At 40.1% G+C, this 27,289-nt stretch overlaps 1 protein-coding gene across 3 annotated transcripts; it reads left to right on the top strand.

The window, feature by feature from the left end:
- Positions 1 to 3,141: 3,141 nt before the first annotated feature.
- Positions 3,142 to 25,492, top strand: zgc:63972 (protein CutA homolog). Of its 3 annotated transcripts, XM_029768913.1 has the most exons (7): positions 3,144 to 3,492; positions 3,647 to 3,830; positions 7,164 to 7,312; positions 15,889 to 15,948; positions 24,755 to 24,800; positions 24,909 to 24,958; positions 25,119 to 25,492. In XM_029768913.1, exons 2-7 carry the CDS (start codon positions 3,750 to 3,752, stop codon positions 25,219 to 25,221), a joined length of 489 nt encoding a protein of 162 aa, XP_029624773.1. In that variant the 5' UTR covers positions 3,144 to 3,492; positions 3,647 to 3,749; the 3' UTR covers positions 25,222 to 25,492. The 3 variants fall into 3 exon arrangements, with proteins under 3 accessions (XP_029624775.1, XP_029624773.1, XP_029624774.1); XM_029768915.1 differs by lacking the exon at positions 3,647 to 3,830 and having other exon boundaries at positions 3,142 to 3,492; XM_029768914.1 differs by lacking the exons at positions 3,144 to 3,492; positions 3,647 to 3,830 and adding an exon at positions 3,854 to 4,407.
- Positions 25,493 to 27,289: the final 1,797 nt, after the last annotated feature.

A 27,289-nucleotide genomic window follows, 5' to 3' on the forward strand; every position in this document is an offset into this window, starting at 1 on the left:
TACACATGCACGCACACATACACACACCCATACCAACATGCACACACATAAAGTGGAGGGGTCATGGGTGGGGAGGGAGATTGAATTGGACGGATGAGTCACACTATTTTCATTCTTGGAACAAGCTTGTTTCGTTACAGTATATTCTGGTTATTGCCTATTATGACAGGGGATTGAGCGAGTGCCCTGAATTATTGATTTTCACATTGGAGGCAAGATTATGAAGAAGAAGATTTGTGAAGCTACACCCCCATCTTGTGGCGGCCATGCATTATGGCACCACAGGTTTGACAGGCTTTTATTGAGAGGTGTGTCCTTAAACTGAAGCAGAAGTCAGTTTTACTGTACTACAAACTTCAACTCAACCATGTCACAATCATGGAGCTGTTTATCATTTTATTTATCATCTTCTCTGCTCCATCCTTTTTTTATCACCAGGCCATCTTAATCATAACAGGGACATCCTTCCACTTCGGTGCCTTTAACGAAGTAAAACTTGGTAAAACAAAACCGTTTGATTTCATAGAATTTTAACATTCTGTCATAAATAGCAAATGTTCAACTTAATAATAAAAAAAATCCAATCCCAAGAGGTTAAATAAATAAAAAATGACTGTAGTAAGTGCCTATTAATTGCCAAATAAAGTTAGTGTTGACTGTGACAGGAAATGGAACACTGTTGTGTGAAACAGGGAGTAGCAATTGAATGCAAGCTTCACCCCAGGCTGTCTTTTTCTGGGTTACAGGTTTAATGTGTTATGCTCGACCCGCTCAGTTTTCCACCGCAAAACACCAAAATGGCCAAAAAGAGTAAAACCAGTTTGCCTGCTTTTACACCATGATTTGACAATTAGATGTCCAATGTTTCTTTTGGAAAAAAAGGAAAGGACTAGTTTCACCATAATAAATGAAAGTTCAGTTTACGTAACAAGGTTAAATATAGAATGAGGGACAGTAGTGAATGAATCATTAATCACATGTCAAAGCAACAAAATAATTAGGGCGTTACAATGATGGTGACATTTTTGGATTAAGTGGGTTGAAATCTTCCTAGAAGTGACACAGGGTTGATGGAGGGACATGTCAAAATGAAGAATTTTGGCACTTCAGCAAGCATTTATTCATATATAAATATCAGATTTACTGAATGTTCCATGTGGTGAATATTAATGGACACTTCATTTAATATAACAGGTTTTTAAAATGCAATATTGGTGCACGATTTCTACTTAAAATATCGAAGGGAGGCCAAAGGCACTCATTTCGTGGAAAGAACCAACAGCTACATGATATGGTTATAACTATGATAAATGCCATAAACTGTCATATAATTGTTGGTGTTAGCTTATGACAACTGACTGTATATTTTTATGACCTCTTCTCTACCAACAGGATCTTAGTTACAGTAGTTTATCTGTTTGTATATGATCTTCCTGTCCGGTTTTGCGCCCCCCTCGGGTTTGTGCGGTGGAGATCTTCGGGGGCTATAATCAGTCTTGTCTCAGGGTAGTAAGTTGATGGTCTGTTGATATTCTCTCTAGTGGTGTGGGGGCTGTGCTTTGGCAAAGTGGGTGGGGTTATATCCTGCCTGGTTGGTCCTGTCCAGGGGTACCCTCGGATGGGGCCACAGTGTCTAAGGCCTACCTGGCCTGATGATTCCTGGCTGTCCCCGGTCGACCTGGTTGTGCTGCTGCTCCAGTTTCAACTGTTCTGCCTGCGGCTATGGAACCCTGACCTGTTCACTGGACCTGCTGTTTTTCTCTCTCTTTCCCTCTCTCTCTCTCTCCTGCACCTGCTGTCTCGACCTCTGAATGCTCGGCTATGAAAAGCCATCTGACATTTACTCCTGAGGTTCTGACCTGTTGCACACTCTACAACCACTGTGATTATTATTTGACCCTGCTGGTCATCTATGAACATTTGAACATCTTCAAGCGCAATCTGGGCTTAACGGCCATGTACTCTTATCGCCACCCGGAACAGCCAGAAAAGGACTGGCCACCCCTCAGAGCCTGGTTCCTCTTCCTAGGTTTCTGCCTTTCTACTCACCGTGCTTCTACATCTGCATTGCTAGCTGTTTGGGGTTTAAACCTCTTAAGGATTAGCCCTTAAAAAAAAGAAAATTGCCTAAAATGACATACCCAAATCTAACTGCCTGTAGGTCAGGCCGTGAAGCAAGGATATGCATATTCTTGGTACCATTTGATAGGAAACACTTTGAAAGGAATGTAGGAGAATATGACACAATAGATCTGGTAAAAGAAAACAACCATTCTTTAGTATTTTTTTGTACCATCATCTTTGAAATGCAAGTGAAAGGCCATGTATTATTCCAGCCCAGGTGCAATTTAGATTTTGGCCACTAGATGGCATCAGTGTATGTGCAAAGTTTTAGACTGATCCAATGAACCATTGCATTTCTGTTCAAAACGTTGTATCAAGACTGCCCAAATGTACCTAATTTGTTTATTAACTTGTCATGTTTGAAATTGTGAACTCTCCTCAAGCAATAGCATGCTATTCTTTCACTGTAATAGCTACTGTAAATTGGACAGTGCAGTTAGATTAACAACAATTTAAGCTTTCTGACAATATCAGCTATATCTATGTCCTGGGAAATGATCTTGTTACTTACAAACTCATGCTAATCGCATTAGCCTACGTTAGCTCAACCGTCCCGTGGAAGGGACACCGATCCCGAATACGTTTTTAAGGCTGGTTTTCTGTTTAGCGCTTTGTGACATCTACTGATGTAAAAAGGGCTTCATAAATACATTTGATTTTATTTTGACTTAAAGGTGTGCCCTGTCAAAGTCCTCCACCATGTCCCCTGTGGGTGTGCCCTTATAAGGAGGAAGTATGTGGCTATATTCAAATTCTCTACCCTTGTCCCAAACTGGGTGAAGCCAGGGTAGAGAATCTGAAAGAAGCCAGTGTCTTGATTAATGGAGGAAGATGTCTGATGCCTATGATAAAGAAAATCAAGTTCCTCAAATTATCTATATATTCACAGTGTGGGATTAGGTTGTGGCAATATTTTTATGGCATGTCATTATGTCTTTGTTTATCGTAACATATTTATATATTTTATAATTATGAACTGCGTGTTCAATAAACTCAACCATTATTGTGTTGTTGATGCCATGGCCCTGATGTTGGTTTGCAGGTCAATGGAGCTGTTTCATTGTGCATATTTTTGGCAGATTTACTCAATTGTTCCTGTCAAACAAGCGGGCCTACAGTATAGCCTCGCCCACAAAAATGTATATTCCTAATCTGCACACAAATACTTCCCTCTCTCTATTCACTATCTCGCATCCAGCGAAAAGCACTTGTTTATTACAGCACTAAAGCTGCTTATGACAGGGGTTCGGGTAGCGACCTAGGGCGAAACCGGTGTTTGGTTGGACGGAAGTGTCAAACATCCAATGACAAGCGGATTCTTGTTGCCACTGCGCTGATCCACCGAAATATGGTTTATCCAGCAGAAAAGTGAGTAAGGTTAACTTTTGCAGATTTTGTACATTCAAAATAGACTATTATTCACAAGAAATTACTCACGGACTATGAAGTGAGAACTTTATTGGTCGGTGAGGGTAAGCACATAGCTGCCTAGAAGTTAGCAGCCTACTCTCCCCTTCTCCAGGACAAATTGAGCGCACAAGGTGCCTCTGTTCTCGACCTCACTCTCCCCCGGACCTGACAGTTTGAATAACTCGGTCGGATTGACATTTGCTACTGGCAGTAAAATGGACTGGCTGTACCCACGATTTCACAAGGAGTCCCTAGCTCAAACTCTCTGTCGTTTGGGATTGTTCGTGATCTGTACGGTAAGCTCATTATGTTGTTGAATAAAATGATATAATGTATCCAGCAGGTGGCAAATTATTTACGCGTTGGATGCAGTTTTGTAGCAATAAGTAACACATTAGCTATAGAAGATCAGTTAAATTATATGGGGCAACCCTCACCAAATAGGCCTAGTCACAGATGTATTTAATTAGCCTACGTGAAATGAGTCTGTTTTATTATAACAAATATTGGCGGATGTTTTGGACGGGGGGTACTTTAATATTGAGTGAAATGCCAATCATTCCATCTCATACCATGCCGCTTGCAATGAAGCAGGGACAGGAGCTGCAGAGAGAGAGAGAGAGAGAGGATTATAAATTGGCCACTATCTGTTCTAACTAACCATTCAGCTGTGGCAGTGCAATAACAAGAGGATAGAGGACAGAGAGAGTCACCAAGCTGTTTCCCGGACACAGCATTCCAGCATTCTGGGAGGACAGTTATATGGATAATACCTGGCTTTGTTGACTACCAATGAATGACCGTCAGGGTCAGGACCATGCCCTGACTCCTTTCACAACTTGTCCTGAAGTGACCTCAACTCAGAGATGTGATGTAGGCATATATGTAAATATATGATGCAGGGTTAGGTTTTGTTCAGCTCACTAATGGTTAAGATTAGGAGTTGCGGTAGGGTACTGTATCTAATACTAGATCTGTGATTAAGGGCAACATGGTTCTCCCTTGGGGAAAAAGGTATTCTGAGTAAATAAATGTTAAATGTAGAAATATGTTAAAGTATTATGTTTGTTATGTCATCATTACTACCACCTCAAGGTGCACTGTAAAATATTTCCAGTAATTTTTAAAGGAAATTACAGGCAGTACAGTAGCCAGAAGGTTGCTGTAAATGTACAGTAAATTACTGTAGATTTACAGGACTTTTACTGTAACACAAATTTACAGCATATTACTGGAACACCTGACTACAGTAACATGCTGTATTCATAGAATTTACAGTACATTACTGGAAGCAGAGTGGTTAGTAAACTGTTGCAGATTTACAGTGCAGGTAGCTAGTGCCAATGACGGGCAGTATTTCTGTTACATGTATTTGAAATAGGTATTTCAATACTTCCAATACCTATTTTGTAATTTGTATGTCACTGGCCTAAAATACATTTTGGTCATTGAGCAGACACTCTTGTCCAGAGCAACTTCAGGTCAGTGCATTCATCTAAGGGTGCTTAAAAACACATATCACAGTCATAGCAAGTAAAAAAAATCTTTATCCGTTACTGGGAATGTTGTTTTAGTTAAGGATATATTGGTCTTCAAAATATCCTGTATTTGTAATAACATACCTTTTGGATGTATCTTTTCCCATCTCTGGCTAGTGCAAAGTACGTTACTGTAATATTCACATTAACTTGCCACCAGCTTCCTGTAAGTAACTGTAAAATACAGAGCAATGACTGACAGTACAAAACTGTGAAATGAGCCTACTATAATGTAAGAAAATAAATGCTACTGTAATCATGTTGGTATTTTACGGTAATCACATGGGATGAGTGCAAGCAGGTTGGCTGCTAGGTATTTGTATATTACAGCATATTTATGAATATTTGGTGTTTAATAACTTTTAGAGGCCTAAACAAAGGCTTCCAAACTGGCAGTGATTACAGGGCAAAACAAATCAAAAGGACACTGCTTAACCTTCCTGCTGTGTTCCGGTCGAATTGGACCAATTTACAAGTTTTCTCTCTGAAAAATGTAGTTTATTTAGTCTGATTGTCCTAAGGTTCCATGACTTTGTCCACACAGGGCATCTGAACACACAAAATACGTTTCGATGCTTTTCATAATATTTTGGGTGTTTTATTTAACTTTTGTACACCTGTGGTGTGCAAAAATGACCGGTCATTAGAAATGAATGACTGAGACAACAATTAGTGTCTAAAATTGAGTTCAGGCACAAGCCCATTCATCAGATGGACACACTTCCTCTCCCAGACCCCCGCATTTATGTGTGTTTGAGCACACACACACACACACCCTACTCCCCTTATTGGCTTCCATGGCAACCCCAACAGGAATCTTCCCCAAAATAATCTTTCCCCCACGGGAACCACACCTGTTTACATTATCACAAACAATCGCAACATTGTTTCAATAATATATAGAACTTTTCTCACAGCTCTGATATATACAGCTTTTTTGAGGCCTTGCTCACAATTCATTCTGTGGCAGCACAATGACCAAACGATATACTGTATGTGAGGCTCATGAACACATCTTTGATCATGACACTGGTAAGGAGGAGAGAGTCCTTGTTAAACTTTGACACAAAGTAGTCTGTGATAAATAGCACAATATGTTTCATCGGAGTATTTGTTAAAGTCAAAATAATCCATACATTATGCTTTTTTTTACTCAAAAACAAGTTGTATGAGCTCAGGTCAATGAGGCCTACAGGCCATAAATAGCAAATAGAAGTTCAAAACTTGTAATGTTCACAAGAACTTAAGTTGATAAAAAGATCTAGCACAACATTAGGTGATAATATATGTATTATTAGGGATTTATAATCAGCTATAATATGGCGGTCATTTTGGACCGGGAACACAGAATTAATTAACATGAAAAGAACACAACAGGAGGGTTAATATTCAACCATTAGATGTTTAAGATCCACTGTCACTCTGATCTTTACCCTGTATACAGTTGTTTAAATCAGTTCAATTGGTACAGAATTCTCACTAATGGTTGCAACAAATATAGCCACTTAACATATGTTAATGAGCCAGCTATTCTTTCCTCTCCCACAACATTTTTCCACAATGCACCATCATTTATGAAAAACTGCAGTAAATATACAGCAAAACAGTAATACGGTACTTTATTGTTAAATTGTATTGTAATAAAATTACAGCAATTGCTAACAGTGAATATGTAATTGTACATTACAGTATACCAATTAATATGTACTGTTTCTTATCGCTTGCACTTGTAGAGGCCTTAACAAAAGTTTCTAAACCGGCACTGACTACAGGGAAAAATAGATAATTCTCGCTAATGGGTGCAACAAATATAGCCCTTTTCAAGGCAATCCTCAAAATATGATAATGAGCCTGAGATTATTTCGCCCCACAACATTTTCCCACAATGCACCATAATTCACAGTATGCTGCTGTAATTCTAAATCAGTGTAGCGGAACAGCATGGTACTGTAATTTAGAATTACAGTACCTCACAGTGAAAGTTTTGCTGTAAATTTACAGCAATTTGTTACTGTGTGGGTGACATCTTGCGATTGTATTAAAGTGAATTATGTTGCTGTTCTCCCTTCCGTCCTTCTGTCCGTTCTCCAGGGAATGGTGTTGACCATGTCCATGTATCCCATGCTGAGGGCCCTGTGTGTCCAGCTCCATTCTGCCTTCATGGGGAGCTATGTACCTGGACACCACTCTGTCCTCCTCATCAACTGCCCCAATGAACAGGCAGCCAAGGACATAGGCAGGTAGGCTACAGAACAGCCAGCCTGGTCTCATAGACTAGACATAATATAGTAAATGTAAAAGCAGGGTACTCAAATTAGTATGATATGTTACGTTTGTTATGGTTACATAAGACAGATGGTTACTTAAACACTTTAACCTATCTCTGAAACATAACCCTAACCCCTAGCCTAGCTAACGTTAGCAAGCTAGCTAACATTAGCACCGACATAGCATTCGTAACATATCCTACGTTTGGCATATTCTTTACATATTGTACATTTTCAAATTCGTAACATTTAATACAAATTGTAATTTGTAGCACATCTTACGAAATGGGTGATGGACATCCACAAATTAATACATACCATACCAATCGTAACATATCATACTAAACAGAGTTTCTCGGATTTAGATACAGAATGATACAAAATGCTCTGAGACCAGGTTGGGACAGCATACCATTACCACACTGTAACAACAGAATACTACACTCCAGTGTTGTAGTCCTCAAGACCGGTCTCGGTATAGAGCCCAGAGTTTTTCCTGGTGAGGACACTTGGTCAGGAAAAACTCCTGGCCCTATTAATATCACCCATGTGATATATCTAACCACTAACTAGAATATATGCTAGGTAATTAGTATTTCCACAATGTGTCAGTTCTCTCCTATTTGTAGATGACTCATTAAAAAATTAAATAAAGAATAAATTAATAAATAAATACTTATTTAGAGCATTCCGGAATACTGAGTGATGTTACGTTCACTTCAGACATAAGCTGTTATTATTGCTTTCTCTTTCTGCATTTATAGGAAATAAGTGAGTAAGCTGTGTAAGCCATAAGCCAGTGGAGCACTACTGTGAGTGCAGCTTCCTCTTTCCCTGAATCTGTGGTGCATGTAGATGAGCTATTCTCTGTTTACCATGTGCCTGCCTGGAGAGAACACTGAGTAGCTTTCAAAAAAGCCACGATCTTATGCCAAAATGTAAATGTCCATCCTCCCTCCTGTCGTCACAGGTTAGAGCAGTCAAATCAAGTAAAAAAATCAAATTTTATTTGTCACATGCTTCGTAAAATAACAGGTGTAGACTAACAGCGAAAAGCTTATTTACAAGCCCTTCTAACAATGCAGAGAGAAAAAAATTATAACACAAGTAATAAATATACAATGAGTAACAATAACTTGGCTATATACATGGGGTAACAGCCGGGTCGATTTACAGGGTATGAGGTAATTGAGGTAGATATGTACATATACAGTGCCTTGCAAAAGTATTCAGCCCCCTTGGATTTTTTCCTATTTTGTTGCATTACAACCTGTAATTTAAATAGATTTTTATTTGGATTTCATGTAATGGACAAACACAAAATAGTCCAAATTGGTGAAGTGAAATGAAAGAAATGACTTGCTTCAGAAAAATCTAAAAAAACAAAAATGGAAAAGTGGTGTGCGCATATGTCTTCACCCCCTTTGCTATGAAGCCCCTAAATAAGATCTGGTGCAACCAATTACCTTCAGAAGTCACATAATTAGTTAAATAAAGTCCACCTGTGTGCAATCTAAGTGTCACGTGAACTGTCACATGATCTCAGTATATATACACCTGTTCTGAAAGGCCCCAGGGCTTGCAACACCACTAAACAAGGGGCACCACCAAGCAAGCGGCACCATGAAGACCAAGGAGCTCTCCAAACAGGTCAGGGACAAAGTTGTGGAGAAGTACAGATCAGGGTTGGGTTATAAAAAAAATATCCGAAACTTTGAACATCCCACAGAGCACCATTAAATCCATTATTAAAAAACTGAAAGAATATGGCACCGCAACAAACCTGCCAAGAGAGAGCCGCCCACCAAAACTCACAGACCAGGCAAGGAATGCATTAATCAGAGAGGTAACAAAGAGACCAAAGATAACCCTGAAGGAGCTGCAAAGCTCCACAGCAGAGATTGGAGTATCTGTCCATAGGACCACTTTAAGCCGTACACTCCACAGAGCTGGGCTTTACGGAAGTGTGGCCAGAAAAAAATAAGCAAACATGTTTGGTGTTCGCCGAAAGGCATGTGGGAGACTCCCCAAACATATGGAAGAAGGTACTCTGGTCAAATGAGACTAAAATGTAGTTTTTTGGCAATCAAGGAAAACGCTATGTCTGGCGCAAACCCAACACCTCGCATCACCCCGAGAACACCATCCCAGGGACTGGGAAACTGGTCAGAATTGAAGGAATGTTGGATGGCGCTAAATACAGGAAAATTCTTGAGGGAAACCTGTTTCAGTCTTCCAGAGATTTGAGACTGGGACAGAGGTTCACCTTCCAGACAATGACCCTAAGCATACTGCTAAAGCAACGCTCGAGTGGTATACGGGGAAACATTTAAACGTCTTGGAATGGCTTATTCAAATCCTGGACCTCATGACTTAAGGATTGCTGTACACCAGTGGAACCCATCCATCTTGAAGAAGCTGGAGAAGTTTTGCCTTGAAAAATGGGCAAAAATACCAGTGGCTAGATGTGCCAAGCTTATAGAGACATACCCCAAGAGACTTGCAGCTGTAATTGCTGCAAAAGGTGGCTCTACAAAGTATTGACTTTGGGGGGTGAATAGTTATGCATGCTCAAGTTCAGTTTTTTGTGTTATTTATTTTTTGTTTCATAATAAAAAATATTTTTCATCTTCAAAGTGATAGGCATGTTGTGTAAATCAAATGATACAAACCCCCCCAAAATTCATTTTAATTCCAAGTTGTAGAGCAAAAAAATAGGAAAAATGCCAAGGTGGGTGAATACTTTCACATGCCACTGTAGGTAGGGGTAAAGTCACTAGGCAACATGATAGATAATCAACAGTAGCAGCAGCATATGTGATGAGTAAAAAGATTTAGTGCAAAAAGGGTTCAGGCAGATAGTACGGGTATCTATTTGGTTAACTATTTAACTAACTATTTAGCAGTCTTATGGCTTGGGGGTAGAAGCTGTTCAGGGTCCTGTTGATTCCAGACTTGGTGCATCAGTACCGCTTGCCATGCAGTAGCAGAGAGAATAGTTTATGATTTGGGTGGCTGGAGTCTTTAACAATTTTTAAGGCCTTCCTATGACACCGCCTGGTATAGAGGTTCTGGATGGCAGGGAGCTTGACCCAGTACGCACAACCCTTTGTAGCGCATTGCCATACCAAGTGCTGATGCAGCCAGTCAAGATGCCCTCAATGGTGCAGCTGTAGAACTTTCTGAGAATCTGAGAGCCCATGCCGAATCTTTTCAGGATCCTGAGGGGGAAGAGGTGTTGTCGTTCCTTCTTCACGACTGTGTTGGTGTGTGTGGTCCATGATAATACCTTAGTTGATGCCGAGGAACTTGAAGCTCTCAACCTGCTCCATTGCAGCCCTGTCGATGTGGATGGAGGCATGCTCTGCCCTCCATTTCCTGTAGTCCACGATCAGCTACTTTGTCATACTGACATTGAGGGAGAGGTTGTTGTCCTGGCACCACACTGCCAGGTTACTGACCTCCGCTCTATAGGGTTTCTCAATGTTGTCGGTGATCAGGCCAACCCCTGTCATGTCGTTTGCAAACTTAATGATGGTGTTGGAGTTGTGCGTGGCCACGCAGTCATGGGTGAACAGGGAGTACAGGATGGGACTAAACACGCACCCCTGAGGGACCCCCGCATTGGTGGTCAGTGTAGCTGATGTGTTGTTGCTTACCCTCACCACCTGGGGGTGGCCTGTCAGGAAGTCCAGGATCCAGTTGCAGATGGAAGTGTTCAGTCCCAGGGTCCTGAGCTTAGTGATGAGCTTGGAGGGCACTATGGAGTTGTTCAGGTGGGAGAGGGCAGTGTGGAGCAGACCTGGGATAACTATAGTTTTAACCTCTTAACGCACGTTAAGGATAGGGGGCGCTACAGTGAATTTGGAAAAAAATACGTGCCCATTTTAAACGGCCTCCTACTCAAACTCAGAAGCTAGGATATGCATATAATTAGTAGATGTGGATAGAAAACACCCTAAAGTTTCTAAAACTGTTTGAATGGTGTCTGTGAGTATAACATAACTCATATGGCAGTCAAAACCCAGATACAGATCCTAACAGGAAGTGGAAATCTGATTTGTGGACTCACCTTCAGCACTTTGCCTATAAAACACACCGTGAGTTAGGATTCATTGAGCACTTCCTGAGGCTTCCATTATATTTCACCAGTCTTTACAAAGTGGTTTGAGTCTTCTATGATACAAACTGACCGAAAGAGAGGCTTTGGAACTTGGTCACAGGGGGAGGGCCATTACCATTATGATGCGTGCGCCCCTGGCTACCCTCCCCTTTTGAAACGTTTAGTAAGACAATGCAATCGTCCCCCTTGAATATTATTGAAGCTCTGGTTGAAAAAGGCCCTAAAGATTTATGTTATACAACGTTTGACATGTTTGAACGAACTTAAATATATTTATTTTGCACATTCGTGACGACAAGTCCAGCGCACTACGGTACATTTTGAGTAGCCTTCGGAACGCGCTAACAAGAAGAAGCTATGGGGACATAAATTATTAACTTTTTTGAACAAAACTACATTTGTTGTGGACCTGGGATTCCTTGAAGTGCCTTCTGATGAAGATAATCAAAGGTAAAGGAATATTTATATTTAATAGTATATTTGATTTTAGATGGTTCCAAGATGGCGCTAACATGTATCGCCTAGCCTATTTTTCTGAGCATACCACCTCGTTTATTGCAAAGTCTGATTTCCCAGTAAAGTTCTTTTTAAATCTGGCAATGCGGTTGCATTCACGAGATGTTAATCTATAATTCTTTAAAGCTTGATTTGATTTAGATAAAATATGTTCTGCTGTCCGATAGATTGAAATATTATAGGACATTGTATGTGCTCTAGTCATTATATTTCTATCTGGAACATGCAGCCCCAGTTGCAGCCCCTGACATTAGTTGAAGGCAGCAAATCTGAAAAGTAGTCACATTCTGAGATCTGTATTTAAATAGCTAACTTGCTATGGATAGGGGGCAGTATTTTCACGGCCGGATAAAAAACTTACCCGATTTAATCTGGTTATTACTCCTGCCCAGAAACTAGAATATGCATATAATTAGTAGTTTTCGGATATTCGAGGAGTTTGTATTTCGCGCCACGCCCTCTCATTGGATATTGGAGCGGTGTTCCGCTAGCGGAACATCTAGATGTAAGATTAAAACCTCTTACATCTAGACGTTCCGCTAGCGGAACACCTGTTCCAATATCCAATGATAGGCGTGGCGCGAATTACAAATTCCTCAAAAATCCCAAAACTTCCATTTTTCAAACATATGACTATTTTACACCATTTTAAAGACAAGACTCTCCTTTATCTAACCACACTGGTCAGAAAATTATCGCTTTTTTACGAGAAAAATTGCATAAAAATTTATTTTAAACAGCGTTTGACATGCTTCGAAGTACGATAATGGAATATTTTGAATTTTGTCACGAAAAGCGCCCTTTGTTACCCTTCAGAAAGTGTCTTGAACACACAACAAAACGCTGCTGTTTGGATATAACTATGGATTATTTGGAACCAAACCAACATTTGTTATTGAAGTAGAAGTCCTGGGAGTGCATTCTGACGAAGAACAGCAAAGGTAATCACATTTTTCTTATAGTAAATCTGAGTTTGGTGAGTACCAATCTTGGTGGGTGTCAAAATAGCTAGCCATGATGGCCGGGCTATATACTCAGAATATTGCAAAATGTGCTTTCACCGAAAAGCGATTTTAAAATCGGACACCGCGATTGCATAAAGGAGTTCTGTATCTATAATTCTTAAAATAATTGTTATGTTTTTTGTGAACGTTTATCGTGAGTAATTTAGTAAATTCACCGGAAGTTTTCGGTGGGAATGCTAGTTCTGAACGTCACATGCTAATGTAAAAAGCTGTTTTTTGATATAAATATGAACTTGATTAAACAAAACATGCATGTATTGTATAACATAATGTCATAGGAGTGTCATCTGATGAAGATCATCAAAGGTTAGTGCTGCATTTAGCTGTGGTTTTGTTTTTTGTGACATTATATGCTAGCTTGAAAATGGGTGTCTGATTATTTCTGGCTGGGTACTCTGTTGACATATTCTAATGTTTTGCTTTCGCTGTAAAGCCTTTTTGAAATCGGACAGTGTGGTTAGATATAGGAGAGTCTTGTCTTTAAAATGGTGTAAAATAGTCATATGTTTGAAAAATTGAAGTTTTCGGATTTTCGAGGACTTTGTATTTCGCGCCACGCCCATCATTGGATATTGGAGCAGGTGTTCCGCTAGTGGAACGTCTAGATGTAAGAGGTTAAAAAGTGCTGGTTTCTCCCACAGCAAATCAAAGTTGTCACAAAAAGAGACATTCCTGTTGTTTCAAAGTTTCTTCAGGTACTTGTTCAGGGCAAAGAGTCGGCTGAAATGTTCTGAACCCCTTCGGTAGCATGGGAGGGGAACAGAGATTATTATTATCTTCCCTGTGCTAGCGAGCATGTTTAAAACATTTTTGTTGTCCTCCCTCAGATTGCCAAAAACGAAGGTTGTTAAACCTATGTGAGTGGCAATGGTCTCAATGTTAGAGTAGTTGGCCAGAACCGTGGGCAGGAGGGAGTTGATGTCATGGACACAGGCAGTGGACCTTGGTTGGTCCACAGATCATAGGCAGGCCAAAATCTCTCACCATCGAGCTGCCCACCATGATGGTGGTCGTCATGGAATCCGATGGGGAAGCAACCTGCTGAACTGTGGTTGCCGTGGCCACGAGGGAGGTGCCACTTGGTGGCCGCCGGCTGTTGGTATACACCCAGGATCCATGCTGACTCCCGGGGCTGGTAGGTCCGGCATCAAGGGGGGGCAAACCAGTTTGATAACTGGATTGTATCTTCTTGGATAGATAAAGGGTGCCCAGACTGCCTCCCCAATCTCTTACGCCTTGTGAGTGTCCAGTCTCCCATGGGCCACGGAGTTGATTTTAACATCTGTCCATTGGATTGGGACAGATACTGTCTGTTTCTGTCTGAATATTATTTTAATTTCCATTCTCCTGAACATGCCCCAGGTATAGGTAATCAAGTAAACCCAACCAACCAACCAATGATATTGTGTACAGATAAATATAAATAAGTTTTGACACTATGCTGCACAGCAAATTCTCCACTGTTAAAATAAAACAAATGAACACTGACATATAGGCACCGGAACAGTGTTAAATTAATACACTGCTTAGTCTAAAGCCGTATTCAAATATTTCCCGCCGTGCCTTGCCTTTCGGTTAAATTGTAGAGTTATCACCCATGACTGTATTTGTTAAGGACAGAGAAATGGTTATTAGATTCATCCATTTTCTGTCCAATGGATTTCACCAAGTGAGATCCAAAGTGAATAAAATACAAAATACATATATATTTCATAAGGTCTTATTTTGAGGACCTAGTTTTACCCTAATACAGGGACCTGAAACTCATGCACATTTTCCGCCCAGTTCTGGTGTGGAGTGCAATAAGGATTGCATCGTCTGTGGATCTGTTGGTGAGGCATGCGAATTGGAATGGGTCACGGGTGTCTGGGATGTTGATGTGGAGCCATGACCAGGCTTTCAAAGCATTTCATGGCTACAGATGTGAGTGCTATGAGGTAGTCATTTAGAGTGGTTACTTCGGTATTCTTGGGAGGTTGGGATGTCCATTGACTTCTGGTTGAGATATGTACGTACTGTCACTGTGGGGACGACATCGTCGATGTACTTATTAACCTCTATGGGCTAGGTTGGACGTTAGCGCATTTCCAATCTCTTAGCCACCAGGCAGTCCACTGACAAACTGTGCTCCTGTTATCTGCCCAGAGACAGGAGACCCGTCAATCCGCTTTCTGAACGCTTTAGAGAGCCAATGGAAGCCTTAGAAAGTGCTACATAACCCCACGGGCACTGTAGTTTCGATGGAGAAGCAAAGGGAGAACTACAAAATCGCAGACAGGCCACTTCCTGCTTGGAATTTTCTCAGGTTTTTGCCTGCCATATGAGTTCTGTTATACTCACAGACACCATTCAAACAGTTTTAGAAACTTCAGAGTGTTTTCTATCCAAATCTACTAATAATATGCATATTGTCGTTTCTGGGAAAGAGTACGTTTTTTATCCGGCCGTGAAAATACTGCCCCCTAGCCCAGACAGGTTAAGGAAGCCGGTGACTGATGTGGTAAACTCCTCAATGTTTTTGGATGAATCCCAGAACATATTGCAGACTGTGCTAGCGAAACAGTCCTGTAGCTTAGCATCTGCTTCATAGGACCACTTCCGTATTGAGCGCATCACTGGTACTTCTTGTTAGAGGGCGAGGGAGAGCTTTGTATACATTTCTGTGTGTGGAGTAAAGGTGATCTAGAGTTGTATCTCCTCTAGTTACACAGGTGGCATGCTGGTAAAAAAAAATGTAGGTAAGACATATTTCAGTTTCGTAGTAGTATTGAGGAAATGTTCTCAATTGTTTTCAAAATTAGAAACAACACATCCTCAAAATAACCAGATCATATCCATAAGGGTTTAATTGAGGTCTCTCTCCTCCTTCCCCCTCTTGTCCACAGAGCCCTTATGGAGAGGAGGATGGCAGCATGCATCAATATTCTGCCCAGGACTTCTACGATGTAAGTTCTGTCTGGCTAGCTGGCTGGCACGCATGCACTTCTTGAGTATGGGTTCCCGTTGCTAAGGAAAACACTATTGTGGTTACTTTACTGAATATCAATGACTCACATTACCACAGGAGAGTGAGAAAGTTTCAATCTAAAGTGTGAGAAAGTGTGAGAAAGTTTCAATCTAAAGTGTGTAAGCCTGTAAATGCGTTGGCCATGAATAAGAAAGTGTGTTCTGTTCTCATAGAGGCTTGTCAATGATTTACCAGCTACTCACAAAGGTGGTACTGAATTTACACCTTCAGGAAACAGAACAGCAGCGACCTGCTACTAAAATAGTTTCTTATCTATAAGTTGAATGCACAATGTCATTGAGTCACCAAAAGAAGGTCAGATAAGGACAGTTGGTGCGAAAACACATTAGCGCAATGACTGGAAGTTTATTTTACCTTTATTTAACTAGGCAAGTCAGTTAAGAACACATTCTTATTTTCAATGACGGCCTAGGAACAGTGGGTTAACTGCCTTGTTCAGGGGCAGAACAACAGATTTTTACCTTGTCAGCTCAGGGATTCAATCTTGCAACATTTCGGTTACAAATCCAATTCTCTAACCACTACACTACCTGCTGCCTGCTGGGTATTTCCTTTAACTCAGCATTCAACTGGGTTGATAGGTAACTATTTTAGTAGCAGGTCAAGCTGTTCTATTTCCTGAAAGTGTAACTTCAGTAACACCTCGTTGAGGAGCTGTTTAAACATTGACAAGCCTCTATGAGAACAGACCATATATTGTTATTCATGGTCTAAGATAAGAGGAAGATAGATTACATCACATTAGCAGGCCATTGTGTGATTTGTGTCACTGTAGAGAAACTGTGGATGTTGGCCAGCTGTCAATCAAAGTGGCTGCGTCTGTTACTGAAAGTCCTGCTTGACTTGAGACTAACTTTTTGTGCAACCATGAGTGAGTGTTTTATTCCAGTTTATCTAATGTGTTGGGTTATGGAATGACATTATCTATGACTATGGGCAAAGATGGTCTCTTGTGAAAGACTCATGTATGGCCTTGTCAGTCAGTGGTTCTCAATTCTCTCCTCAAGGACCCCAGTTGTTCCAGATGTTGCTCACTTCATTCAACTTGTCAATTAACACAATAATAACATTTTTGGAATTTGAATAAAATAATATGGCTGACCAGAATAAAAAAACATGTATGTTTCTTCAAAAGGATCTAAAAATGACATTTTAGATTGAGAAAGGTTCTTTATAAACCCTTTATAGAACCTTTATGGATAAAGAACCATAACAAAGGGTTCTATATAGCCCCACAAAAGGTAACCATAGTGGAACCCATTTTTTGTGCTTTTTAAAAAACAATGTATAGTTCTTTATAGCACCAAAAAGGGTTACTCTGTGGTTACAAGCAGGGCAAAACATTTACTTTTTAGTCCAGGAAGATGGCAGCCACTCAGATTTTTTACCACCCAAAATATGTATGAGCACACTTTGTAATGTTTTTAAAACAATACATGTATTACTAGTAAGAAGTAATGTGCTATATTGTTTAATTAAGATTTTTGTGACCTGATCATTTTAACCAAAATATCACAGAGACAAAAATGTTAATCTGCCAGTGTAAGGGCGGAAGGTTACCGTGGTTGCACGTCTAGAGACATATTTGTGCCTGTGAGATTGAGTTTTACAAGTAGAAACATTGTCTTCTCTTCCCTAGCAGTTGAAACTCAAACATAGAAAAAAGCTTAGCTGTGAACAAAAACTTTTTAAATAGCCAAGAAACACAAGGACAAAGTCTCACTTCAGTAGACTTTCACTTCAAGTAAATTAGACCAACTATTATGCCTGTGCTCAGCGCTTCTAAAAATGAATATTTTACTCAGCTCTTCATGTGTGCACAGCCAGCCCCCAGCAAGGCAGTGTTGCAGCGCGAGATGGAATAGGCTAAATCGGATTCGTAGTTCTTTGACTTTGTGCGATTTAATTAACCAGCTATGAAACAAAACGTTAGAAATACTTTGAAAACAGCTACTGCAGCATTTATTTTACTATTTTATTCACAATTGTGAGTGAAATGCTCACACTGGGGAGCCCTGACCACCCGCTAATGTGGCTGGTGAAATTAACTTCTGAAAGGCACTGCATGGTCATTCCGATCGCTGGATCTACAGTGCAGCATTTACAGTGATATTCCGATGCAGCATTTACAGTGATATGACTGACCGGCTCAAATCGGTCTTATGTAGCAAAATTTGAAATTGTATTTTTTTACATTGATAAAAAGTAGAGACTCTACAAAATGGTATATCATACACTGCATTTTTGAGGAACAATGGGAAAGTAATTCTTCTTTGAAAGTTGATAAACTTATAAACTCACTTTTGAGAAAAGGGCCTTTGAATATTTTGGTACCTCCTGGAGATCTCTCCTTTGTCTACACCCATTCAGCATTGTTCACACTCTCTTAAAACCTGTTACGGCTAGCGGAATATTTGGACAACAGCCGGTGAAATTGCAGAGCGTGAAATTCAAAATAAGTTATTAGAAATGTTTAACTTTCATACAATCACAAGTGCAATACACCAAAATAAAGCTTAACTTCTTGTTAATCCAGCCACTGTGTCAGATTTCAAAAAGGCTTTACAGCGAAAGCAAACCCTGCGATTATCTGAGGACAGCACCCCAACTGACAAACACATGACAATCATATTTCAACCTGCCAGGCGATATAATTCATGCCTTACCTTTGAAGATCTTCTTCTGTTGGCACTCCAAAATGTCCCATAAACATCACAAATGGTCCTTTTGTTCGATAAATTCCATCGTTATATCCCCAAAATGTCCATTTATTTGGCACGTTTGATTCAGAAAAACACTGGTTCCAACTCGCCCTACATGACTACAAATTATCGAATAAGTTACCTGTAAACTTGGTCCAAACATTTCAAACAACTTTAGCCACCGTGCTTCTACACATGCATTGCTTGCTGTTTGGGGTTTTAGGCAGGGTTTCTGTACAGCACTTTGAGATATCAGCTGATGTAAGAAGGGCTATATAAATACATTTGATTTGATTTGATTTCCTAATCCAACTTTATGTATTTTAAAACATAAATAATTGATACAATTTAAGACGGAATATACTGTCTTCAATAGCGGATAAAATGAAAGTGGAGCGAGCTACAGGGTGCGCGCCCAAACAAAACATTCCACTTGCCTTGACACCCAGAAAGGAAAGGGCTACTTCTTCATTACTCAAAAGAAAAACATCAACCAATTTCTTAAGACTTTTGACATCTAGTGAAAGCCATAGGAACTGCAAGCAGGTGCTTCAGAAATCTGCATTCCCATAGAAAATAATTGAAAACAGTGAACTCAACAACAACAAAAAATCCTGGATGGTTTGTCCTCGGGGTTTCGCCTGCCAAATAAGTTCTGTTATACTCACAGACATTATTTGAACAGTTTTAGAAACTTCAGAGTGTTTTCTATCCAAATCCACCAATTATATGCATATCCTAGCTTCCTGGCCTGAGTAGCAGGCAGTTTACTTTGGGCACGCTTTTCATCCGGACGTGAAAATACTGCCCCCTATCCCAAACAGGTTAAGCTAGCCCCACCCATCTCTTTAAGGATTCACATGTGAGGTCATGTGCTAAACAGTGAGTAGTGTAGTAAAGATTAAGACTAAAAATGGTAGTAGCCTACAATAAGGAAAAACTCCAGGTAAACAGAAAGTGTCCAGATAAAAATATTTTAGAAATATTAGGTGACACTAGCCCAGACACCCTTGTCTAAATTGATGGGTCATGTGAAAGAAATGCTATAATCGCCAGCCACTCCAGTGGTGGATAAAGTACTAAATTGTCATACTTGAGTAAATGTAATGATAGAAATCTTAAAAGTAAAATTCTTGATTACAAGTATTTGGTTTTAAAAATAAAGTATCAAAAGTATAAATCATTTCGAATTCCTTATATTAAAACCAGACAGACCAGTTTTTTTATTTACGGATAACCAGGGGCACACTCCAACACAATTTACAAACTAAGCATGTGTTTAGTGTGTCTGCCAGATCAAAAACAGTAGGGATGACCAGGGATGTTCCCTTGATAAGTGTGTGAATTTTACAATTTTCCTGTCAAAGTGTATGGAGTGAAAAGTACATTATCTATAATGTAGTGAAGTAAAAGTAAGTTGCCAAAAATATAAATAGCAAAGTAATGTACAGATAACCCAAAAAATACTTAAGTAGTACTTTAAGGTATTTTTACCGAAGTACTTCACACCACTGCCCAAATGCCTTCACACCAGTACATTAGCATACTTTATTTACTGTTACACATGCACTTATCACATAGTATTCCATACATAAGTTAAGGCCATGAAAACTGAGTGAGGTGCACATGTACAGTACATAAACAGATGCATGCGCCATATATTTATGTGTTGGACACTTGATACGGTCACATGATATTGTTGTGGTATGTCACAAAATTATGTTACAACCACACATACCAATATTCATTTTGCTTGCTAAGTGGATGGGTCTCTACAGAAGGTGTAAACGGTACCGCCAAATGGTTACTTGCATAGTAGCAATATCAGAAATAGATAGTGTCAATATAAATAAAATATTATTTACAGTATGTACACAAATAATATTAATAACGATAGTGATAGACAAGGTAGTTATATGCATACAATCAAAAGTAAAGTGGCTGAGCAGCAGGATAAAAAACAACATTCGTAGCAGCAACGTATGGCGTGTGTGTTAGGCAAGAGTAATTTGAATAGAGCCACTGCAGATAGTGCTGATGACTGGTCCGTCCAACCACGCATAAACAAGGGAATCTGTTTCTGTCCTGCCCTTGACTTTGGTGCAGGGCATGTGATGTCCATAGCCTCTTCGTCACAAAACTCCCTGATCTTCTCAGAAAGATACGTTTATCTAGCTGTGTCCAGTCCAGGTGGTGCTTGTACAGGCTGACCATCTATGGGAGGAAGGATGTCAGTGTTGTGCAGCAGCTGAAACCTGGTCCCGACTGAGTCCGAACGCTCCTTGGCGACAACACCAGACTCCAGAGCATCGAAGCTGTAAAACAGGAAATAAGCCCCCAAAAATTGGAAGACATTACAGCCTTGCACAACATCAATTCACCTCCCAAGTTTAGATAAGAAGAATAACCTCATACAATGTAATAAAAATGATATTCACCTGAAGTGCTGGTACTGCTTGATCTGTGGCAGTGGCCTAAAGTACGGAGTCAGGTGTCATTGCCAGCCATAGCTTTCCACCAGCACCGTACCATCCTCCATCCAGTCCAACCAGCTATGGGATGTGAGATCAATAATAGTAGTGCCAATCATGTTGGAGGTCAATTAAATAATCAAAACGTGTTTATGCTTTACATAAAGTGTTGTCATCGATTCCTTGTAGAGATGCAACACTGCTGCTTTTGTCACATGGGATGGCAGCAGCTTTCCACCAAAGTGTTTGTGTCCTGGGTGGCATCCTGGTAATACTATTATACTATTATCCTCTGCATAGTTGTTGATGAAATTCACCACTCGCTGCAAGTCCTCATGCTTCAGGTGTAACCTGTGCTTGCTTGGGCCAGCTCTCTTTTTGATGAGAGGCATTAGACCATTCTCCTTGTATGACTGGTGGAGGAGAGTCAGGCATGTTCTACTGTTGCTGAAAGACAAATTCCCGATACAAATATTATACAATAGATGCAAAATGGCATTCTGAGAACATCCCTACACACAGTTTATACACGTAATGTTAACTAGCCAGCCATCTAGCGTCAGCTTGCTAGCTAACAGTAAGCTTTAACTTGCAATACAAACTGATAGCAAGCTAAAGTTACCCAAATAGGTTCAATGTTAGCTAGTTAGATAGCTACCATTATGCTATAATCAGCAATGCAAAATGGCATTCTGAGAAAACATCACTAACATTACATTGGATATGAAACGGTATGAACATTTCATATCACAATTATAGTGACCAATATGATCACAGTTATCAGTATTATCGCAGTATTGTTAATTGTGCTGGAAATGTTCAGAAAGTACCGATACACTGAAATACTTTCACCAAGTTTTATATTGAAAACCCACCAATAAAACTAGCAGCACTATGCACTTTTTATGTGCAAATACATTAAAATAATAACATTAACATTAAAGATAGCACCATGAGGCCACGAGAGGTAAACGTTTCCCTAGTGCAGGTATAAATGAACACAACCTTAAGTAAGCAAATCAAAAACAAATAAAATGAGCAGCACTCACTTTGTAGTGAGGCATGTCAACCTTCGTCAGCCTCAGAAAGACAGGCCTCTTAACAATTTCAAATGGCATCATGTCCTTTGCAATGTAATATGAAAGGGCTACAGTGAGGTCTTGAGCATTTTTTGATGTGGGTGCATAAGCAGCCTGCCTTTTTAAATGCTTGCTCGAGTGTCTGTGTCACAACTGTAGATAAGGAAGGACCCATAGCATCACTGGGTTCGCCTGCTGCACACTCACCTTGTAAACAAGGGAATAGCAAATGTATTATTAGTGGTGTTACATTATAATTATTCTTCACTTACACACAGTCTATCTTCTGTGTTGCATTTGAGTATATGCAATGACCCCATGGACAATTTACATAAATACAAATGAGTCTTAAGACAGTGATAGTAAATGTAATGAGTCCAACAATTGACATAAATACAGGAGTCTTGTATAGTGTTTCTCCTGTTGGAACACTTTTACAACCAAGTCGACGTCTGCCAGATTTTAAATGAACAAAATATGTTGGTTGGGTGACTAAACTACATAACATGTTATCGTGTGCAATGGGCGAATAGAGTCTGCAGACACACGATGCATACAGCAGCAGAACAACGTGTAGTGTTTTTACAAGAGTAAATAACACTGAAAGCTTCAGTTTACATTGTTGACATCTTCGATTATGTTTCCCTCAGCACTCTTATAAACCCCAAAATACGACCACACTTCAGATTTGGTCCTCTTAGAAGGCTGAAAAATCTCCCGAGCGCTGTCATTGTCTTTCGCCATGTTTTCACACATTTTACATTTACATTTTAGTCATTTAGCAGACGCTCTTATCCAGAGCGACTTACAGTAGTGAATGCATACATTTCATACATTTATTTTTTTCCCCTGTACGATTCCCCCGTGGGAATCGAACCCACAACCCTGGCGTTGCAAACACTATGCTCTACCAACCCAAGTTGCATGCTGCGCCTGCATCAGACTGTTGCTAACTTTGTTTGATGCTGGACAGTATTTACAGTGAGTTATTCAAACCGTGGTAATCAAACACGGTTTTAATGACAATTAAAATTTGAAACGGTAATACTAATTGTCGGGAATTTTACCGTGGTTTATCGTGAAAGCGGTAACCGTTTCATCCCTACGTTACACACACTTCATACACTTAAGTTAATGTTAGCTACCAAGCCAGCCATCTAACCATCACTAACGTTAAGCTAGTTTAGACATGTAATGTTAACGTTAGCTAGCTAAAAATGTTTTACTTGAATCCCAATCCATAAAGTAACGTTACTAGCAATACAAACCGATTGTCATAGATAGCTAAAGATAACCAAATAGGTTCAATGTTAATTAGCAAGCAGCCATCGAACTTCAGCTGGCTAGCTAACAGCAAGCTTTAACTAGCAATACAAACCGATTGTCATAGCTAGCTAAAGTTAACCAAATAGGTTTAATGTTAGCTAGTTAGCTAGCTAACATTAGGCTATAACTAGCCATGCAAAATGGCATTCTGCAAAAACATCACAAACGCTAACCTCACTTCATACACGTAAGTTAATCTACAATGTCTTCTTCAATGAAAATATTTTTACCTAAATCAGGGAATGTTTTTTCCTAAATTTCTCATCATCTGATTCATTTTCATAATCAGAGAGTCAGCATGCCACGATCGTCCTCCAGAAATGAGTCCACAACTTTTTCCCACTGACCTTTGTTGATAGTGCCCGATAAATTCAGGGCAGCAATGTTATTGAGAGCAGTAGCAACATATTTGCAGTTCTCCGAGACGTTCAAACGTCTCTCCTGTGAAGTCATGACTTGTGACATACGCCAAGTTTCCTGAATCGGGTCACATATGTCCACTGCTGAAGTCAGTGCATACATACTTCTTGTGCTTCGCTTCAAAGCTCAGAGCTGTTGTGAAGGAAGTTGTCAAGGAAGTGAGTTTGTGTTTATGCAGGATCTCCTACCCCAACTATCGTCAACCAATCATGTCAATGCGGAGCTCTACGGAGCCCTGCGCATTGTTACAAAATATGAGAGGTGCATGACGATGCAGTACAGAGCTCATTTTGGCCTTTGCGTGCCTCTGGAGGCTCTGCATTAGCGTCACACCATCCATATAGCTCCTCCAACCACATTTTCGGATCAAGCATGAATTGGCTCTTACCTGCCAATGTGAAAATCTACCTGCATTTGGCAGGTGGGGGGTGTTAATTTCTAGGTCTTGGTTACAAGCCAAAGAACCTCTATCTGGTACTATTTAGAACCGTTACATTTGAGTGTGTATTTTATTTTATTATTATTTATTTTTGTACCTTTATTTAACTAGGCAAGTCAGTTAAGAACAAATTCTTATTTACAATGACGGCCTACCCCGGCCAAACCCGGACGACGCTGGGCCAATTGTGCGCCGCCCTATGGGACTCCTAATCACAAAGTATACTTTTCACTGTGTGTACAGTTTCCTACTGCATGTCCCAAAGTTTTTTTGTTTTGTCCCATAGGTATTACTGGAAAGGAGAGATTCAAGATGCGACGGAAATTCTGATGGTATGGTTATTTGGCTGAGCTTTTAAGTCTATGGCCAGTCATTCAGAATTACGCTGTGAGTTGAAACCAACTTTCCAGAGTGATAAAAGGGACTTTTCTGCATTGTAGTTTGTGAAGACGAGGACCTCGATGATCCAGAGGGTCACAGACTTTGTCAAGTAAGTTACATTTGGTTCCTTTAGAAATCATTCCAAGCAGTTACATGTCAGGTAAAGCCAAAGCATTTCTGGGTCCAGGGCAACAGTACTTCAGGTCTCAGGAAGGCAGTAGGGAGGCTAATTTGCCTAATGTCTATGTTGTTCTTTCCCTCCACCCCAGGTCTGTCCATCCCTATGAGACTCCAGAGGTGCTGAGTTTTCCAGTTGAGGACGGGAGCCTGCCATATATGAAATGGATGGACGAGGCCGTTCCTGACGACTGACGAATCAGGGAGCATAATATCCCCAATGGTCTGTGATCTTATTGGATGTGAATCTCCAATCGGTTGATTAACTGGAGCGTTAGGCCACAGGGATTGGCTGGGAACCAGGAAGATTTGATCGAGGGGTCCAAAGTTTAACTCATGCTTTTGAACTCTCAATCCACAGATGATAACTGTTTAGCTCCCACCAGAGGGGCATACAGTGCCTTGCAAAAGTATTCATCCCCCTTGGCGTTTTTCCTATTTTGTTGCATTACAACCTGTAATTTAAACTGATTTTTATTTGGATTTCATGTAATGGACAAACACAAAATAGTCCAAATTGGTGAAGTGAAATAAAAAAAATTACTTGTTTCAAAAAAATGTAAAAGAATAAAAATGGAAAAGTGTTGCATGAATATGTTTTCACCCTCTTTGCTATGAAGCCCCTAAATGAGATCTGGTGCAACCAATTACCTTCAGAAGTCACATAATTAGTTAAATAAAGTCCACCTGTGTGCAATCTAAGTGTCACATGATCTCAGTATATATACACCTGTTCTGAAAGACCCCAGAGCCTGCAACACCACTACTCAAGGGGCACCACCAAGCAAGTGGCACCAAGAAGACCAAGGAGCTCTCCAAACAGGTTAGGGACAAAGTTGTGAAGAAGTACAGATCAGGGTTCGGTTATAAAAAATATCCAAAACATTGAACATCCCACGGAGCACCATTAAATCCATTATAAAAATGAAAAGAATATGGCACCACAACAAACCTGCCAAGAGAGGGTCACCCACCAAAACGCACAGACCAGGCAAGGAGGGCATTAATCAGAGAGGCAACAGAGACCAAAGACAACCCTGAAGGAGCTGCAAAGCTCCACAGGAGAAATTGGAGTATCTGTCCATTAGAACCACTTTAAGCCGTACACTCCACAGAGCTGGGCTTTATGGAAGGTTGACCAGAGAAAAATAAGCAAACATGTTTGGTGTTTGCCAAAAGACATGTGGGAGACTCCCCAAACATATGGAAGATGGTACTCTGGTTAGATTAGACTAAAATGTAGTTTTTTGGCCACCAAGGAAAAAATGGCTGGCGCAAAACCAACACCTCTCATCAACCCGAGAACACCATTCCCACAGTGAAGCATGGTGGCAGCATCATGCTGTGGGGATGTTTTTCATCTGCAAGGACTGGGAAACTGGTCAAAATTGAAGGAATGATGGATGGTGCTAAATACAGTGAAATTCTTGAGTGAAATCTGTTTCAGTCTTCCAGAGATTTGAGACTGGGACAGAGGTTCAGCAGGACAATGACCCTAAGCATACTGATAAAGCAACACTCGAGTGGTTTTAGGGGAAACATTTAAATGTCTTGGAATAGCCTAGTCAAAGCCCAGACCTCAATCCAATTGAGAATCTGTGGTATAACTTAAAGATTGCGGTACACCAGCGGAACCCATCCAACTTGAAGGAGCTGGAGCAGTATTGCCTTGAAGAATGGGCAAAAATCACAGTGGCTAGATGTGCCAAGCTTATAGAGATATACCCCAAGAGACTTGCAGCTGTAATTGCTGCAAAAGGTGGCTCTACAAAGTATTGACTTTGGGGGGATGAATAGTTATGCACGCTCAAGTTTTCATTTTTTTGTCTTATTTCTTGATTCTTTCAAAGTAAAAAATATTTTGCATCTTCAAAGTGGTAGGCATGTTGTGTAAATCAAATGATACAAACCCCCAAAAATCGATTTTAATTCCAGGTTGTAAGGCAACAAAATAGGAAAAATGTCACGTGAATACTTTCACAAGCCACTGTACTACAAAGCATGATCAATGAGTTAGCCAGCTAACATTGATAAACAACCAGAAATATCCTCATTTTTTTGTAGTTCATTAAAAGAAAGCTACATTTACACATGTTTTACGTTGTTGAGTCAACTAGATAATGTCCATTTCAAGCTTATCTTAAAAAAATAAAAAGTTATGTCAGAATATTTAGGCAAGTTAGCTTGCTAACTCATTGATCCTCCTTTGTACCCCTCTGGACATTGAGATTAAGTCAGACTCAAGAGTTAATCTCAAAGTCAC

The sequence above is a fragment of the Salmo trutta genome, chromosome 12 (genome assembly GCF_901001165.1).
Source record: "Salmo trutta chromosome 12, fSalTru1.1, whole genome shotgun sequence".
Classification (NCBI taxonomy): domain Eukaryota; kingdom Metazoa; phylum Chordata; class Actinopteri; order Salmoniformes; family Salmonidae; genus Salmo; species Salmo trutta.